General features: G+C 37.4%; 1 protein-coding gene across 2 annotated transcripts; it reads left to right on the forward strand.

Annotated features, from left to right (window-relative positions):
• The first annotated feature begins 2,606 nt into the window (after positions 1–2,606).
• On the forward strand, positions 2,607–6,160 carry LOC140143995 (uncharacterized). 2 transcript variants are annotated; one of them, XM_072165824.1, is made up of 2 exons: positions 2,607–4,790; positions 4,866–6,160. In XM_072165824.1, exons 1-2 carry the CDS (start codon positions 2,618–2,620, stop codon positions 5,123–5,125), a joined length of 2,433 nt encoding a protein of 810 aa, XP_072021925.1. In that variant the 5' UTR covers positions 2,607–2,617; the 3' UTR covers positions 5,126–6,160. The 2 variants fall into 2 exon arrangements, with proteins under 2 accessions (XP_072021925.1, XP_072021924.1); XM_072165823.1 differs by having other exon boundaries at positions 2,607–6,160.
• Positions 6,161–18,671: the final 12,511 nt, after the last annotated feature.

Raw genomic sequence — 18,671 nt, forward strand, 5'->3', positions numbered from 1 at the left:
TCGTAAGTGCTGCGAAAGTTCATTTTGATGTAGAATAAAATTGATATAATAAGGGCTGTGCACTAATTATGAGACCCGTCCCCGGGGTTAAAATTTCCAAATAGCGTCCCAGCCCCCCCCCTTGCCTATATGCCAAAATTTTGGGATTCCAAATTGCAATACAAACCTTAAATGATCTAGATAATTATATATTGAAAGCTCAGGGAGCAGCAATATTTTTTCTGTACTATTTACCTTTTTAGAGCGTTTTATTTTAAATGTGGCATATGCGCGTGTGCCACAAATCGCGTTCTCCCTATCGACTTGCCAAATTTTGCCCCCCCTCCCTTCGACTGATCCATAAAATATTTCCCCTTCCCAATTTTACTCTCCTCAGGGTGCATAATCCCCATCGACGTCACCGCGTTCACGAAAGTAAAACGTATCCTGTCAGTTATGTGAAGTTCCATATTATCTTGTTAGTCTCTTGTCCAATTTGATTTACTTTTTCAACGTAAGCACAAACAAACGGCTGGAAAGGAGATTGTCATGAGTTCTTGCTGCAAAATCACACCCACACACACGATGACATCATACCTGTTAATTACCATGGTGACGTATTTCCCGCGTATTTCCCTGGCTATTTTGGTAATTTCCCAAAATAATTATTGGTCATAGTTTCTACTGCATTCTTATTGTGAAATATTACTTGGAAATATAAAGGAATTAAGCTACATTAAATTGAAAACATATAATTTTTTTTTTGGAAGCTTTTTACTTAAAGCTTTTGGTTTGAATGTATTATACATAATAGTAATAACAATAATATAAATATCATATAACTTCTTGAAGGAAGTTTTGTGTTGCAGAGCGCATATTATAAGATTTATATAAACAAATTTAAAATAACAAATAAGTAAAACTAAAGTTAAACAAAATATTAAACCAAATTTGTTGATCTGTTTAACAGAAGTGAAATAAATAAATTAATATTGCGTATAGACAATACAATTATCGTAATTTGAGGATTTATAAGATCACAGCAGTACGTTCAACCCAGGGTCAAACTTGAAATCAAATATGATGCGTGATCGTCACAAAAAGTAATGCTCATTCTCTCGGTGGTTGTTCCATCTATTGCAACTTTTGGAAGTTTTTCAAAAGGTATTTATTTTATGGCATGTTTTTTTTATTTCCCCAATTGAGTGCAACAGTAAGTGTCCCCTCCTTGTCCGAGGGGCGAGATGGAAAGCCAAATCTCGGTAAAAGCAACCAATAGGAAGAAGCGATCTATCACAAGTGACGTCATGCCGTCTGACAGAATATGAAATGGTTGACCTATCCTACCGTATGTCACTTTCCTGTGTATGTGATTTTGTCTTGCACATAATGCTCTATAAAATGATCTTTTTATCACAAATTTGTCTAATTAGCCTATTTCCATAACTGATTCATTGACAAAATGATTAAAAAGCTTAACGCTTCTAACCAATGAGATACTTGTTCTTAGGCATACCCTAATGATGATACACATACGTGACATGTATATTGTGCCACATTATAGCCTAGTTTCCCGTGTCTAGTTGTATCGAGCGATCGCATTTGCCATTAAAATTGATCACACTGTATGTCACAGGAAGAAACGATTAATTTCATTGGTTACGAATTATGGTCAATCGCTCTTTGCCGTCCTCTTTGCAGCCACTGAAATATAAATCTAGCTTGACTTGATTTTTTATAAGCGAGTCACCATCAAGAAAGTGTCATGGGTAATCATCATCATTATGAACCAATATAGGTTCACTGCAATGACTAATGACGAAGTTCATTAACCCCCATGTACCAATCATAGCTAAACTGTGATTTCAAGTTGTGGAGCATGAGTTTTTTCTACCCAGTACGTTTAGGGTCGATTCTATGAATATGCAAATTTATCACTGCGTCCTCACAGATGAGCATGATTGAAATCCAAGTACATGTTAATCAGCAACATCGGAAAGATGGCACAATGTTGGTGTCATATTTTTTATCTAGTAGTAGGCGTATCATTGAGCCAAGAACCTGGCAAATTTGTAAGGGATCACCAAACCCGCGTAGGCCATGTCTGACATTTTAAGTGAAAAACATGAGTGTATACTTTTCTAGCTAAGTGCACCATGACCACGATGACTAGTACTTAAACAGGCGACGTTGAATTTTACTGGAAATTATAAAAGTTTGGCATGGGCGCTAGGGGAAAAATTAGACCAAGCAATAAAAGTTGACAATGGTTCTATTATTTGAGCTTGAGGCGCTCAACTACACGGGTTATGCGGCGTTACGCTATACGCTTGACATTTAGAATTGCGTCGATCCAGAACTCTGAGGTATCATTTACTAACAACGATGTGTGCCGATAGTTTTGTTTACAAAATATGGCGAGGAATATTTTACCATAAGGATGATACATTTTTGACATATAAACATTTGTTGCTATGGACGAGGTACTTCACATGACAAGAGATCTTCGGAGACGTGAATTTACTGAGCAGATGCTAGTTTTTATGATTATTTATCATTTGTGACATTTACCATATTAATTCTTATAAATAGCAGATTTTAGGTACAAATACACTGACAATATCCAGCAACCACCAAAATGGATCTCGTTTTGTGTTTGTGCTTGCTGTTAATTGCACCATCGGTGATTTTTAGTGCGGAACCGTTCGTAGATGAACCACCGGCGAGTATCATCACTACTAAAGGAGACACAATCCTATTACGATGTGGTGTGGTGCGTCATGTGACAGCAACACTGTCATGGCAGAATATGGATTCTGGTGATATAATTACTGAAGGACCTGAAATTGATCCGTATTTTAACTTCCAATCGGGCACACGGAATAGGTTAAGCATAATCGGTGATCGATCAAACGGCGAGTATCATCTTCAGATACGGGATATTGTCAGCGATGATAGCGGTCATTATGCCTGCTTTTATTATGACGCCAAGGCAAAGTATGAACAACAAAGCAATATTGTTGAAGTTAATGTTATGAGACCTCTTTCAAAATACACTAAGCCTAGGTGCACTATGGAGCCAACACAAAATCACATTGGTGATAATGTTACCTTAATATGCGTATCAATGGGTGGAGATCCACCACCTGCTCTCGCGTGGATTCGCGAGAAAGAAATTTTGAATGTACAATACACACCAGATAAGGAAAAATCGATTAACCGTATATCGGTTATTCTAACTGAAAAAGATATCGATATAGAATACATGTGTCTTGCACGAAATCCGGCTACACTGAAAGAACCACAAAGTTGTTCAGTTAAACCGTTAAGGACTTCCATTAATGTGCGGATACGTCCATCTAACTTGAAAGTATATTCTGACACAGTAGCGAAATTTAATTGCATTAGCGATGTTGTTCCAGGTCTTTTGTTTAAGTGGTATATTAATAGACGCTTTGTAGGGGCGCTAGACAATACCAATAAAAGATTCCGAATCAGAAGAAAAGGTAGACGGTTTATAATTTTCCCAGTTTTACCGAGTGATAATCTTACTCAGGTTACGTGTGTTGTTGAGCAACCTGAATCCAACCTAGAGGCTTCAGCAACGGCTATTCTCCATGTTGAACCCAAACCAGTTACCACGCCTCAACTTACAACAGATTTGCATACCGTGACAACACAATATATGGAACCTACCCGAGTACCTTATAAGACTGCAGCGACAGAAAGAAGAACTACTACTAACTATCTCACAAGAACTGCAACTACTATAAGAACTCAAAATATCAAAACTACCAAAATGCCTAAATCTACCCTGAGAAAAATTGTGGTAACAGAACTAAAACCTACTCCAGTAGAAAGTTTCACAACTGATTCTGTAACAAAATTAACAACCGGAAGTCATACCAAACCACGTGAGTTATGTCGAGGGGAGTCATGTATTGTGGTTGCAACGTCAATATTGACACCAACAATATCAACGTCAACATCAACGTCAGTGTCGACTCCAGCAACAGATTCTTATATACCTTTATTTCCTTTTTCCTCATCCTCATCCTCCTCCGTTGGAGAATCAGAATCGAACGTACCAAGTAAAATTCCAACAACAGTTTTTGAATCTTACGATTCCTTTCCGTTCTCTGAAGCAGAATATGTGCCTGTTTTGACAATATTTCCGAATTCAGAAGAACCGGTGGTATTAACTACCACTAAAACTACAAGTGTTCCTGTTGTTCAAAGTGAGACTACTACTTTGATAAGTCCAAAGACATTAACAACGGTAACACCCAGTGGTAATGGGCATGAAGGTACCAAACCTAATACACCGACAAGTATGCCAGCGACAATGTCAGACAGCATGGACGTTACAACCTTGTCAACGTCAACGTCAAACAATGCAAATGTGAACACGAATTTAGACGTGGCAACGTTGACAACGTCGGGAAGCCCTAGTGTGGACAAGACAACATCAAGCAACGCCAATGTGGACAAGACAACGTCAAGCAACGCTAATATGGACGTAACAACCTTGAAAACGCCAAGCCGCATAACTGTGAATTCTTTGACAACAACACCAGATGGTAACAAATGTTCCAATGGGGTTTGCAAAGAGACCACATCAGAAAAACAACCCACAACTACGAAGATCAGTAATAACGATTTGACCACAAAAAAATCGACACTCGTCAAGGTCCCAAATATGGATCTAACCACAAAAGCAGGTGATACAAAAGCAGGTGATACAAAAGCAGATGATACAAAAGCAGGTGATACAAAAGCAGGTGATACAAAAGCAGGTGATACAAAAGCAGGTGATACAAAGGCAGGTGATACAAAAGCAGGTGATAAAAAAGCAGGTGATAAAAAAGCAGATGATATAAAAACAGGTGTCACAGACAAAGTCCCAACCAATCAAATGGTAACACCACCTCGTGAAGAGGCAACTAAACATTCTGATTCCGACGGTGAATCTAGTACAAGATCTGATATATCCGCGACTCTAACGGTGTGTCTAGCTGTGTTATGTTTGGTAGTCATTTTAATTATAATTGCGTTAGTGATACGGAGGCAGAGGAATGAGCGAATGGGGGAACAGGTGGCAGATAAGGAAAACCAAATTCAACCGACCAAAACAAAAGGTGGTTAAAGTAATGATGAGGAAGACATATACATGATGAAAGATTCAATGTAAAAACTTGAATACCCATTCAGTGACCCCAGCGAAGGTGTCAAAAAATTTGAAATGTTTATAAATTGCCTTAAAGTGAATTTAATTTAATTTGACATTCATAGGTTTTGTGGATGTCAATTATTGAGAACCTGAGCACTGTGAACCAAATAAAGACTCTATATTTGATAAACTAGTGTAAAAATCATGTAAAGCTATATTGTAAATAATTTTAGCTGTATATGTGAAAATTGTATGACATTGCTTTTAATTGAGAGTTTATGTACAATTAAGAAAAATTTATTTTTATTATGTGTTCCAAACCTGAGGCAAACATAAGGTATATTTGTTCAGGTTAGACGTTATAATAGGTAGTGTACAAACGGCCAGGCGTATTACCATGATTGAATACTCCAAGAATATGAGCCTGAGAACTTATATGTTTTACTCGAACAGATTAAGCAAGACAGCTGAACATGTTCGTTCACTGCTGTTTGGTAGTAATTCTATTTAATTTGAAAAGCAAAACACTATTTAATTGGTAACTTCAGTCTTGGGCAATGATGACATTAATAGGTATCAAACTCATGTTACCTGATCTTTGTGTTATATATATTATAAAACGTACACACTCCCTCATTTCAAATATTGAGTTTCACATGGTTTCCTATTATCCTGCCTAAGCTCTTGACTGACATGATTATCGATATATCTTTGTTCCTGCCCTTTGTTAGAAACTTAAAATTTGTTAAAAACTTAGAAGGCGATTCGGCTTTCATTTCAGTTTGTTATATAAACGTGTGAAGAAGATAATCACTTGGTTTGAAGTTACCTGATCTAAGAATACAAAAGAAATGTTTAAATTTAGCAGCAGTGCAATATTCACGGGTGAGCAGACAAGTCAAACAAGTCAATCGATCTACATTTGAAAGCGTGTGTTCGATTTCCAAATTAGCCATAGCTTATTTCCCTGTGAAGAAAATATAGACCATCGAAATATTGCAACCCAGATTACACTTGAAGCCTGAGTTATTTATTGCTCGTGGGGGGGGTAATGGAAGGAAGAAAAAGAAACAGATGAGAGAGAGCATTGGAAGTGGAAAGGAAGGGAGGAAAGCTCTGGAGTGGAGTAGAATAGTGTGTAGGGTAGAGGAGATATCGAATTTAGGGGGAGGCAAGGAGGGGGGAGAAGACTTGAGTTAGGGAAGAGGTGGTTATATAAGTGAGGGAGAGGGGCGCCTAGGTAAGCGGCATGGGTTATGCTTACCGGGGACAATAAACTAATTCATAATCATATCATCTCCATCATCATGCATCGTTTATGTTTCATACAAAACAAAAAAGCCCCCCCCCATTCAATGTACGCGCATGATTTCGCGGGCCGTTGAACAACCTTGGGCGGTGCAGTTTGGTGCCCTAAATAACGCGTGAAACATGTCTTAAAATGTCGTCTCAACGGTCACAGAGTCTGCTGTGGTAAGTTCGTGATTTAAAATTACCCAAAATGTGTAATACACATTGTGTATACACTTCCAGTGTTTATGTTTAAAACAGAAGTGGTGATCAATATACACGAACTAAATTAGGCACAATAATTTGTTCACCCTTTATGCCAGGCTATTTTGGCAGTAGTTGTGAAGTTGTGAATTTTAATTTTAATTTCAATCCTCTGTATAAACTATTTCGAATAGGAACTTCCCGAGTATAATGAAAATTGATTCAGGACAAGAACTCGTTTTAGAGTAACCTCTAATGTATCATAATTCTGGTACAATTCTGCGTCAAACAGTCATTAATGGGTGAATGTTCGTATGAAACTGGTGCTGTGAATGGTGTGGGTGGTCTGATTGTAACACGTGGTGTTTTCTATCTATATTTTTTAGGCCCAGTCCGAAACATTTTATTCGATGCAAGTTTTGAGTTATTGCTTCAGTGGTCTGGGTTCTATATATAATCAAAAATGTGTATTACTGTGGCCCATAACATAGTGAATGACTTCAAAGGTGGTGTACCAAAGATTATGAGACTTATGATAGATAGTAAAATGCGCACGCATCATCACAATTTCCATTGTTTTTTGCCTGGCAGTATGCGCGCGCAACATATTTTGTTCAGGGCTCGTGTTTTTAAAACTCCCGCCACATCACAATAAGACTATTAAACAGTGTAGTGGTTGCATGGGGTTCATTCAAGCATAAAGATGATACCAGTCCCTTGCCTTTGTTGATAAACATTGCGGTCACCTCATCTATAAAATGCCAGAATATAATAGTCCCATACCTGTATTTTTCCGTTTCGACAAACATCACGTTTTTCTTTCTCCCTTACGGATTTCCGTATGATTTCTCGCTCAAAATGTTTAGGTTTGCTTGATAATGTTTACGAATCCCTCGGCGTTGGTCAACAAAATTGTCACTGCGTTTGTCGTAACGGAAAACGCAAATATAATTAAAGACCGAATTAAAAAGACAAGTTTACGTCTGACGTCAGGGCAAAGGCGCGGTGTGATTGGTTGCTGACCTGCGCAGTACAGCATTTTTGGTCTGATTGACAGGGCGTTATACGCAAACTAGTCTTTTTAATTCGGTCTTCAATTAGAGTACGCTCGCTCTCGTTAAAGGAATACAGTAAATGAATATATAAGGACGACTGTGATGATAAGTTGATTGTCTGGATAATGTGTATGGTAAACATTAGTTTGTGTGCCTATAGCGCATGAATTACGCATTGGGAGCTAAAAATGTAACCGCATCGGAAACATAAAAACATTTTGATTACTCACATCACTACTACCGTGATTTTTAACATTAAAGGGGTATGTGCAAGAAATATTTTAATTTTTTGCTCAGAAATGATTTGTCCAACTGCTCATGATATGGTGTGTAATATTGTTTCAGTTATTTAAGTTTTATTTATTTATTTTTGATTATGACGTCGCACGACCAAATCACTCCACGTTTTGTGTACCAGCGAAGTGCGGTTAATATAATCCAGTGCTTTAGAGCTTGATGCGGCTTTATTTGAAGACCTGAGCGCAAGGAGACCGTAAGTCCACTTGGCCCCTCAACATGTATACACTAAAGTTGCGTATAGTTTCGTATCACAGAGGAGTAAGATATAACAGAGAAAGTACCACCAGTCAAAGTCCCCGTGTATTGTATGCTACCAGTTCTCGCATATTCATGAGGGCCGATTGTTCGATCTTGCCGTGTCTAACAATCACGCCAGCGCTGCGTGCCTTCGCGTATACGCGATCGAGCGTTGCGTGCTTTCGCGATTACGCGATAGACCGTGAAAATACGCGGTTATTGCTTAGCAGTCTCGCCTGTCGCATTTCATGGAACAATCGGCCCTCATTATCGGATGAGGTGGAGACTTTGACTGGTGGTACGCGGTCTGTTATCTCTTTCGTCCATGTTTCGTATAGTTTGATAATGTTTTATACATGTTCAGGGACCAAAACAAATCTTTCACAACCTTTCATGATGTTGTTATGACTTGAAACTCACCCGAGATCCATCAATTATTCATTCTCGTGAAATATAGATTTCGCACCATAATAGATGACCGATGGATCTCCAAGTTTCACGGGTAAAGACTCGCTGAATACATGAACAGAAATAGACTGATAACAAAATATAACTTCACAATAATATTTAATTCTGCATCATCAAATATCAACCAAGTATCCCAACATAGATTATGGATTGAGTACGCTTGCGGTGTGTCTCCTTCTAGAGCTGGCTATTGACTACAAAGGATCGTAGGCGAGCGTGATTGATGAGAGAAAGACCGCGGAGCGATATATTTAAATAATTGATAAATAGAAAGAAAATATCACAGATATACTTTTGTAGGTCCTGTGGTTCGTGAGTTATATGTTGTAAAGAGGCCTGAAACAACAATACTTTTGTAAAACGTACATAACTCATTCACAACAATAAATCAAGCAAGTGTTCAAAGCATATGATTTGTAGAACTTTTGTAAAACATCAAAGTGTTATTTTTCAATTATTGATTTAGATAGTGAAAATCGATTTTTGGCTGCTTCGACCAACATTACTTACAAACCTCGAAAAAGGTACTTGGAACACTTGGTACACATTGTGGTAATTCCGTGCAGATTTTGAAATGATCATGGAAATGCTGTGTATTTTGTTTATGGACAAACATGACACTTACAACAATGATTTACTCTTCCCCTCTCCCCATCAATCAATGTTGGAAAACTTTGGAAAACCAACATTGCATGGGGGCGAGGGGTGTCAGTTTTCCGTTCTTGACACAAAAGTGTTCCAAGACTTTTTTTTGAGGATTGTAGTCTACCATTAAGTTTTACAGTTAAGATGCGTCGAAGGGGAGGCATGACCTAATGCTGTATTGTTTACACTCAAATATTGAGACAAAATAAAGCTGCCACAATATGGGTACGGGTTCTATAACGGAGATCCCAAAACTTGATATGAGGTGTCATTTTCAAGTCATGAACATGATTTGTCTGTGGAAAAGTCGCCTAGAGCTTAGGTATTTTGTATACTTGTTGGTTCCTCACTGCGTACACATATTGCTTCTTTCACCCCTCTTTCGTACCACTTATGTTCTTTGTCGAGCACAATGACAGACTAATGACGGCATTGTCCTCAAAATTATGGCAGCTTTGAGGTGCGTTTATACAGACACATCGTTTAATCCCGTTGAATCGCGAAGGGGTACTACGCGCGCCATAACGTCCTTGGTGACTCCAGTGTAACGTCACTTCTATAACCGTGGCGTCACTGGTCAATAAGACAGAGCCAATTAAAGATCAGTAGGCCTGATCACATGACATGATACTGTAGCCAGCAAAACAGTAAGTCCAGTTGAACAGATTCATAATTAAGTCTAACTACATTTAACCACCTGGATCATGAGAAACCAGAACTACAAAAAATTGATATAAAGGGGTTATGATCTCAAATGTTATGCCTTGTTATGTAAATCACAGTTTCACGCTCGGTGGTTTTTATGCTTTTTTCTGTGCACACGGTCCTTCCTATAAAGGTGAATGAACATGAAAAGAGTGTATCGCATGAGTCTATCGTGCGAAGTAAATATCACGTTTGGTGACTCAGGAAATGTAATATGATTGAAAATTTTCATAAATACGTTACTTGAATGGGTGACTATGTTTGAAATATAGCTCTGTCTGGTAATTGTCTGAACTCCAGACAATTTGCCTTGCAGCATGTAGTTCGCCCTCTATTGATAAACGTTATCAACAAAGTGAGGGGAGCACGGTGGTCGAGCGGAACGAGCTCCGACTCATAATCGAAAGGTTGCGGGTTCGAGCCCCGGCGACGCCATCGTGTTGTGCCCTAGAGTAAGGCACTTTAACTCGATTACTCCTCTCCACTCCATCCGTCACTATGTAATGCACCCGACGAATCGTCGATCCAATCATGATGTCGCAAACATTCTGGAAGCTGTTATGATAGCATAGGTTAAAACCATTTAACACATTAATGATGACTTATCATTTCTTTCCAGAAACTTGCAATGTAATAACTTTGTCATTTTCAAAATATTAATTCAATGAAAGTTGCATGATGCTATGACATAAGTTAAATCCATACACATTTTTGTGATTCATTTTCAAATCATACCATAAGTACATAAGTTAAACATAATGCGCAAACATATTGGCTACATCCCCGAGAAATTTCTTGATTAATCATGTTAATTTATTATTTCAATTCTTGCCATTATATCGTTGAATGATATGTGTGTTAATTCGTATATAGGCCTATCTTATAATGGCGAGGAACACCCGGCACAGTTTTTTTTTAAACTGTATGCTAAGGGCGGTGCAATAATTACGTATATCCGGGAGTGAATTTAAAAATCGTTTGTCTCATCTTTCGACGTTCCCAAAAATGTTTGCTACCGGTCCCTTTCTATTGTCGCACACCTAAATTTATGAACTTTGAGCAATAGGCCCGGCCCGGAGTAATAAGCTTAGGCCTAATTGTTAATAATAATAACGCTTAAAATTTTGAAAAAGGGGGTCATTAGGTATAAAATTTTGACAAAAAAAGGTCAACGGGTAGTTTCGGAATTATTTTATGCCGTTTTGAAGATAAAATTCTAGAAAAATCGGGTATATTCGACTTCAAAAAGGGGGTATAATGACAAGCACATACCTGTTGCTTCTAAAGTTGAGTGCCCCCGGGCAGAACACCTTTGGTGTAATTGACACTAGCTTTATTAATCTTGAGATTAACCGGCATCGTCCTGTGAATCACTTAATAAATTACCATGGAAACGGAAAGACAGTTTAGTATCAGTATACAAGACATCGACCAACCATGATGGCCCACAACACTGCCAACACACGTACACCCCAACACCCACATGCAACGCACTTTCTGCGAGTAGCAGGTGGCGAGCGTCGTGCATTCTCTAAATTCAGTAAATTTCCTTTGTCAGCCGTGTAATTGAATGGGATTATTTTGAAATTTTAAAACGCTTAAAATATCACAAACAAGTAGGCCTATGTTAATAGATAATATTAATTAATACAAGCTAAAACCGTTGGGGTTCAATAATGAACCCCACAAAAGTAACCTTCAAATCAATTAGATACAGTAACATTTGATTATTACTGGGTGCGAGTCGCTGTGACGGTTTTAAATTCGCCGTGTTGGTTAGGCTCCGATCACTCCGAAAATTGAACGGCGCGTAACAGTGATCACAGCAGCTGCGAAACTCAGTCCCGATTTACTTCCGTGTTCCGATTGTATGGAAAGTGCCATACAGCTGAGCAGTTTTGCCGTCTCTCTCTATCATGTCATTCGCCGCCTGGCGAGTAGGGCCTTCATGTACCGGGTGTCAAGAAACACGGTTACAAGTAGATTTTTGAAATAAAGCTAAGTTAATGTTACCAAATGTAAATGTCAAATGTAAATGTAAAAATATTTTCCTGTTTTGCCAAATGATGAAACGTTACTAAATCCTAATCCTTTAGTTAGTTTAGTTCTAACTGGCAATAAAAGTACAATTGCCAGTGTACTTCGTTTATATTTATAAATGCGCTTTTATAAATACGAACGTGACTCATGGGCACGACATACCAAGACCAGCAAGCGTGACCTATGACCACTATACAGAAAAGGAACTATGTAGATGAATATCTGTATCATCAAAATAATTTAAGTAATAATTGAATAGCAAAATTATTACACATGGGTGGATTTGTAATGTTATCAAAGCAACATTTTGAAAGTATTTCACAACGGAAAAAAAAAAATTAACGACGGAAATGTTTACAATTATAAAATCACAAAGTTGAACAAAATAGATCACATTGTTGCCCAGTAGTCTCATGTTGTTTCGCCTTTTCATTCAAATGTATAGGAAGACCACCCGCTATGTAGAAGGTCACTTCGAGACTTACTGCATACAAGCTGTTATGGCAGCGAAAAGGTGGTCACGTGCGTATTTATAAAATCGCATTTATCAAATATAACAGAAATAACTGATTGTAATAGTTTTGCGATTTGAGGAAAAGTTTGCAGATAGTTTTGTTGTACCATCACAAAATGCAAAAGTGTTTGATATTTCTCCCAGCAGTAGCATAGCCAGCAGTGGACAGATGGGGAAGCGCCCCCCCCCCCGACATTGACAAAAAAAGGGAAAAAAGTGCTCCTGTGACAAAAAAATGAAAGAGAAAATCGGTAAGGCAATGGCAATGAAAAGCGGCAAGGAACCCGTCTCCCCACAAGTTAACCCCGATCATGGGCCAAAATAGTGTAAAATACCAAATACCAGTGAAGTACTTTTTGGAAGCTCGTAGACTTATACAAATGCTATAAGTATAATTATTAAGATTTAACTTAAATCTGGTCAACCATGTAGACATACCTATATTTGACGGACGAACCGACGTTGCGACTGAAACTTTCAGTCTTCAGCTGGGTTGTGATGCAAATGACCTTGAGTACCAGATACTTCCGGTATAGATGACAATCGGCAAGGAATATCCTTTATGATTCTGTCCTGGCCGTGTGAAAATTTTGGCCCGGACGCCTCCTCCACGCCACGCCCAAATCAACGCTGCTCACGATCTAAAATTTGGATATCCTGGGTGCCAAAATGGTGTCCGCTGACTTTCAGGTGTAGAAAAACCGCGGAGTCGTTTTCACTTGAGCTTTAGATTATGAAGAGGTTGGGCGGCCTAAGGGAATGACCAGTTGAGTGGTCTTAGGTGGTACGCTGTTCTAGAGAGGGCTGTCAGGACTCCTACATAGGAGAAACCACCCAACCTCTTCATAATCGCATGCAAAAACATCGCAATGCAAAAATTTAGGGGACACGTACCTTGCACCCCCCTCCCCCGCCTCACCCGCTTATGCTTTGAGCATTTTTTTTTCAGAACGAGTCGAAAAATGTACTCCTACGTCTTGCTTTTCTTGACTAAAACCTCCCACTAATACAGCAACTAACACAGCATCCATTTGACTATGTTGCATCATCAGTGTCTAGAGGTTAAACACCTTTAGGGATAGTTAGTGTATTAGCTTAACATCTGAATTCTGTCGTCAGATTTTTAGATAAAGTGTCTAATTTCTTTAGAAAAATAATTTTTAGAATTTTTGATTTTAGGGAAATTTAGAAACACCTATAACCTGAAACACTTATTTACAATAAAAATTCCTTTAAAAGGAATAGGGCGGGCAAATGAAAAATTGTCAAGAGAAATGAAAGAATGAGTAAGTCTTCACAATTAAAAACAGGGAAAATATGACACAACATGTTTTCGATGGATTTGCCAAGCAGGTACGTAGCATAGACATGTAATGAGTAGAGCATGATGCCCCTTGTTGGATATCTTGCCCGTCCTGTAGAACGCGGGTCGCCGTGATATTTTGTAAATGTTTTTGTCCATTTTTGACAACTTCTGTCAAATTTTGCTCCGGCCTTGAATTTCACCTCGACCCTTTGCAACCCCTTCACCCCCCTGATAAATTTCCAAATTTACGCCACCGATCATACATACGTTAAGCTAAAATTCCGTCATTCAAAAGCATCTGTCAAAGCATTAAAGAAAAAATCATAATCTGTCAGCCAAGTCAAATAAACAATGAATGAAAAATACAGTCCGCCTTAAGGTAAACACCGCCCAGACAAAGTTAAGCGTTGGACTGTGTAAAGGAAGACAATTTTTCAGGTCTTTGAGAAGTGTGTCGAAAGATTCTTCATTGACCGACAGGAAGTTGTCACTTGCCTGTCTTTACCCAGCTTTAGGTACCTGCGCTGAAATGTAGCTAAAATTAAATTAAAATTTGTTTGGGGTACGCTAAATTATGAATTATGAATATTACGTAGAAATGTGTTAAAACGAGGTGCTTCTATTTACGCTCAATTGTGACCGTCCACGGCGAATGAGCCGTAAATTCCTCCCCAGTCAATTTTGTTTTATTTCGTGTTTAAAAATAAACATCATAAACTTAAAATGGTATATCATTTGACTTCAAACGATATCCAGAAGCGGAGTTATGGTTAGTTAAACTTTGCTCCTTCAACAAAATTATAGCTTTTTCGTTTCTATGTGTGTCTCTTTTCCACATTGCTGGCAATAAATATCAAACAGTCATAATTGGCGGTCATTTCAAATCATCCCCAAGTCAACGAGGTTTAAGAAGGTTCTCTCATTGTTAATTGTTGGTTATGCATACCTATACAAATAACACACCCCTTGAAAAGGATTTAGCAAAAGCAAACAAAGACCAGAGCTATTAAAAGTTCTATAGCCATCTAAGGTAGAAGCTTATTATCCACTTCAATAATAGGATTATTGATTGGTGTTGTGACTATCCAAATAAGACAGATGTCGCGCCAGCTTAAGTGACCGATGAATACGACCTTCGTACACATTTTACACCATAACTCAGAATACAATTTAGGGAATTTACGGCTCGTTTGTGCTGCCGGGTCACAATTATGAAATCTGAATATTACGTAGAAATTTGTTGAACGAGGTGCTTCCATTTACGCTAAATTATTAATTACGTAGAAATTTATTGAACGAGGTGCTTCCATTTGTCGACTGTGTAAACTGTGATTAAAGGTGGGTGACACAATTGACAGTTTCATTCCCCGATTAACTTTGTCGAAACTGAAATATTGATATCAGGAGAAAGCTCATATTGTTCTCATTTAATCCCTAAAATGTAAGGCCCGGGATATGTTTTGATTACAAGGTGTATACGTGGTGTAAACAAAACGGTGGGTACGCCCACTACCGCAAGTATGTACTATTCTATGGGGTAGTTTTTTATTCTAATATCACAACCCTGGAGCAATATTCGCCGTAGAAGTGACGTAATTAATCGGATTAACTACTATAGCAATTGATGAATACAATTGTGAATATATCGTCCTGCACTACAACGTTCACGCGGTACCTATGCACAACCATAGATGTCAAAGAACAGGGATAAAGACCTGGATCATAATTCTATAGAATATTCATATTCATTCAAGCAAACAGCTTGTAGTGCAGGGTGATATATTCACAAATTATGTTCATCTATTGCTCTGGTAGTTAATCCGATTATTACGTCACTTCTACGGCAAACAGCCTACTGAAACTTAAAATTGGGAAACAAATTGTGATAATGGTATGCCTCAAAGTAAGAAAAACACAATATGAAAAAAGTCGGCCCACCCACCTTTAAGGGCTGGGGTATGAACATTTGGACATTATTTATTGTGGGACATTCGAGCACATCAGACATATCGAATTGCATTCTGAATACGAAGAATGACCTTCTGATATCAAATAATTTTGATTTTTTGAAATTCGCAATGTAATACACATTTTATGGCAAATGATTAAAAATTGATATTTAACAGTACTCGAAGTAAACTTTATAAATCTGATCATTATTTATACTTAAAGTGTATGTAGGTGGGATGAAAAGCCGACGATCAATTGCAAATTTTGACCTTTCGTATTGAAGATATGGATTTTTTTTCCAAAACACCAAAAAAAATAAGGTCTTTTGGGAAAAAATCCATATCTTCAATATGAAAGGTCAAAATTTTCAATTGATCGTCGGCTTTTCCTCCCAGCTACATACACTTTAAGAATATATCATTAGATTTATAAAATGTACTTCGAGGACTGTTATATGTCAAAAATGTGAAAAATATCAAATTTTAATAATTTATCATAAAATTTGTATTATATCGTGAATTTCAAAAAATGAAAATTATTTGATATCAGAGAGACATTCTTCGTATTCAGAATGCAATTCGATATGTCTGATGTGCTCTCATGTCCCACAAAAAATACTGTCGAAACGCTCAAAACGCTCATTCCAGTTCCCTTAAGGAAATATTAGATATCCTTATAATGCAATTCAAAATCAAATGTCTAATCTCCTTACAGTTACTTCAAGGGGGAAAATCAAATATCTCAGCAATTTCCAGGAATAAAGTGACAGCGTGTTGAAACTTCTTAAACGTTAATTTTCAGAAGGATCAATTACACTCTGAAAATTAGTCTTAATATTTTTCACAACTTTTGAGGAACACTTTTTAAACACTTTACGCCAGTTTCAACATTATGAAGATATTTGTTGCAAAAACCTTTACATCCACTTTTTGATTTTTTGAGAAAAACAGCTTTGTTAATTTATTGTGCAAGTATTTACTTGTTCGATTTGATTCAACTTGGGTTTGAATAAAGTGTTAAATAGAAACTAAAACAATTTTCAAGCCTTCCTATTTATTTTATTATTTCTTTTATATCGCGCCTTTTGTGGATGTATGGGCTTTTGCAACTAAATATATAAATTTAGCCCTTTTCTAGAAATCAAATTTGAGCCCATTTGTTTGCACTACATTATGTAACTTGACTAATGCTTTCAAAATCAAAAAGAAAAATTTAAATATCTCATTTACTATTTTACTTATGAATTTTTAATAAAATCCGGCAAAATGACATTCTTGAGCATTTCCAAAGTTACAGCTTTTGTTAACTACAATGATTTTTTTCCAAACATAATGACCCCAAAACAGTTCCTTTTGGTTTTAATAGTTAAAGAACATTCACTGCTACTATTATACGTCAAAAATTATTTTCCTAAAATTTCATATTCATTTTAAGTTCAGATTTCCGAAAATTTCCTAAGATTTTCCAAAACACGTTTTAGAAACTTACATGTTAAAACTAGCGTCAATATAAAAGTGCTAACACTATACACAATAAAGTGTTAAAAACTGACCACGTAAACTAGTAGTTACTAGTGTTAAGGTGTAAGTAAAAGTGTTGCTCAAAAAGTGTTAATATATTAATTTTTAGAGTGTACTGCACTTCTTTACCAGTAAGGACGGGATTTTGATTACGATCAGGAAAAGATGCAATTAGCTAAAGGCATTAGGTCACGTTTGACATTTTAACTAAAAAATCTTGTCATGCTTGTGCGATCTGTTTGATTATCGGCTATATTGTTTGCTGCATACTAATCATAAAGTTAACCAAAACATAATGTGATTTTAAAAAATTCATACCAAGAAGAAAGTGTTATTATTATAACTGAATTACCCGAATATACTAAATTATTGGATTTGATTTTTTTTTTATTAATGAAAACTTTGACTAGTCAGTTAAGTAATAGCGAACTCAGGCTACTTTAAGCTCGGTGGCCCTGAAAAGAGCTGTTACACTGGCCTCTTGGGCACTGACTACTCTTGAAGTGAGTTATCTCGCTCAAAGTATTGCTTTTTTCTTTTAAATTGTCTCCTTTTTCAGAGCCATCAAAGAAAGTCTCCTTTCATCTTTAGCTATTTTCAAGGTTCCAGTATTATCTGATGGTACCTACACGCATAAGTCGATTTTCAGCCAAATGAAACTTGCCCTACTGCCCATGTCTTTAAAGCTGGTAGCTCTGCGACAGACGGCGAACATGTCAGCGATAGACGCTAAATTCGTAGCTACGAAAAAAAAACACCAAAAAAACAAAACAAAACCTATTACTCTGTCAAATGTCTTCGTCACGTTGGGTAATAATAACTTACGAGTATGGCAAGCCATTGGTCCCATTACGTATTGCGGCAACGCGTTGCTTTCAATAAACAACGCGTTGTTAAACCAGCCAATAGGAACATAGCTTTTGACAACGCGTTGCTTTCCAAAGCAACGCGTTGTTTAAAGATGCCAAAAGCAACGCGTTGCTTTCATTTTAGAGCGTGTTGCGAAGAGCGCCAATCACAGTGAATCTTATAGAAGACTCGGTGGTCGATGATACCACGTGGTTTCTATGCTTTCTGTATTCATTGTTTCCCATATAATAATCCTAAATTTATGCATAGGCCTATGTTAATTGGAACACATGCATGGTAGGGATATATTAATAATTATATCAGCGATTGTAAGTCTATGTACAACATGTACATCATAACATTCATATTAAACCGGCCCATTCAAGATAACAACAACAACGGAGAATGACCTTCGCCTTATATGCACACAGCGATTGCG

This window comes from Amphiura filiformis, unplaced genomic scaffold, assembly GCF_039555335.1.
Source record: "Amphiura filiformis unplaced genomic scaffold, Afil_fr2py scaffold_36, whole genome shotgun sequence".
Classification (NCBI taxonomy): Eukaryota; Metazoa; Echinodermata; class Ophiuroidea; order Amphilepidida; family Amphiuridae; genus Amphiura; species Amphiura filiformis.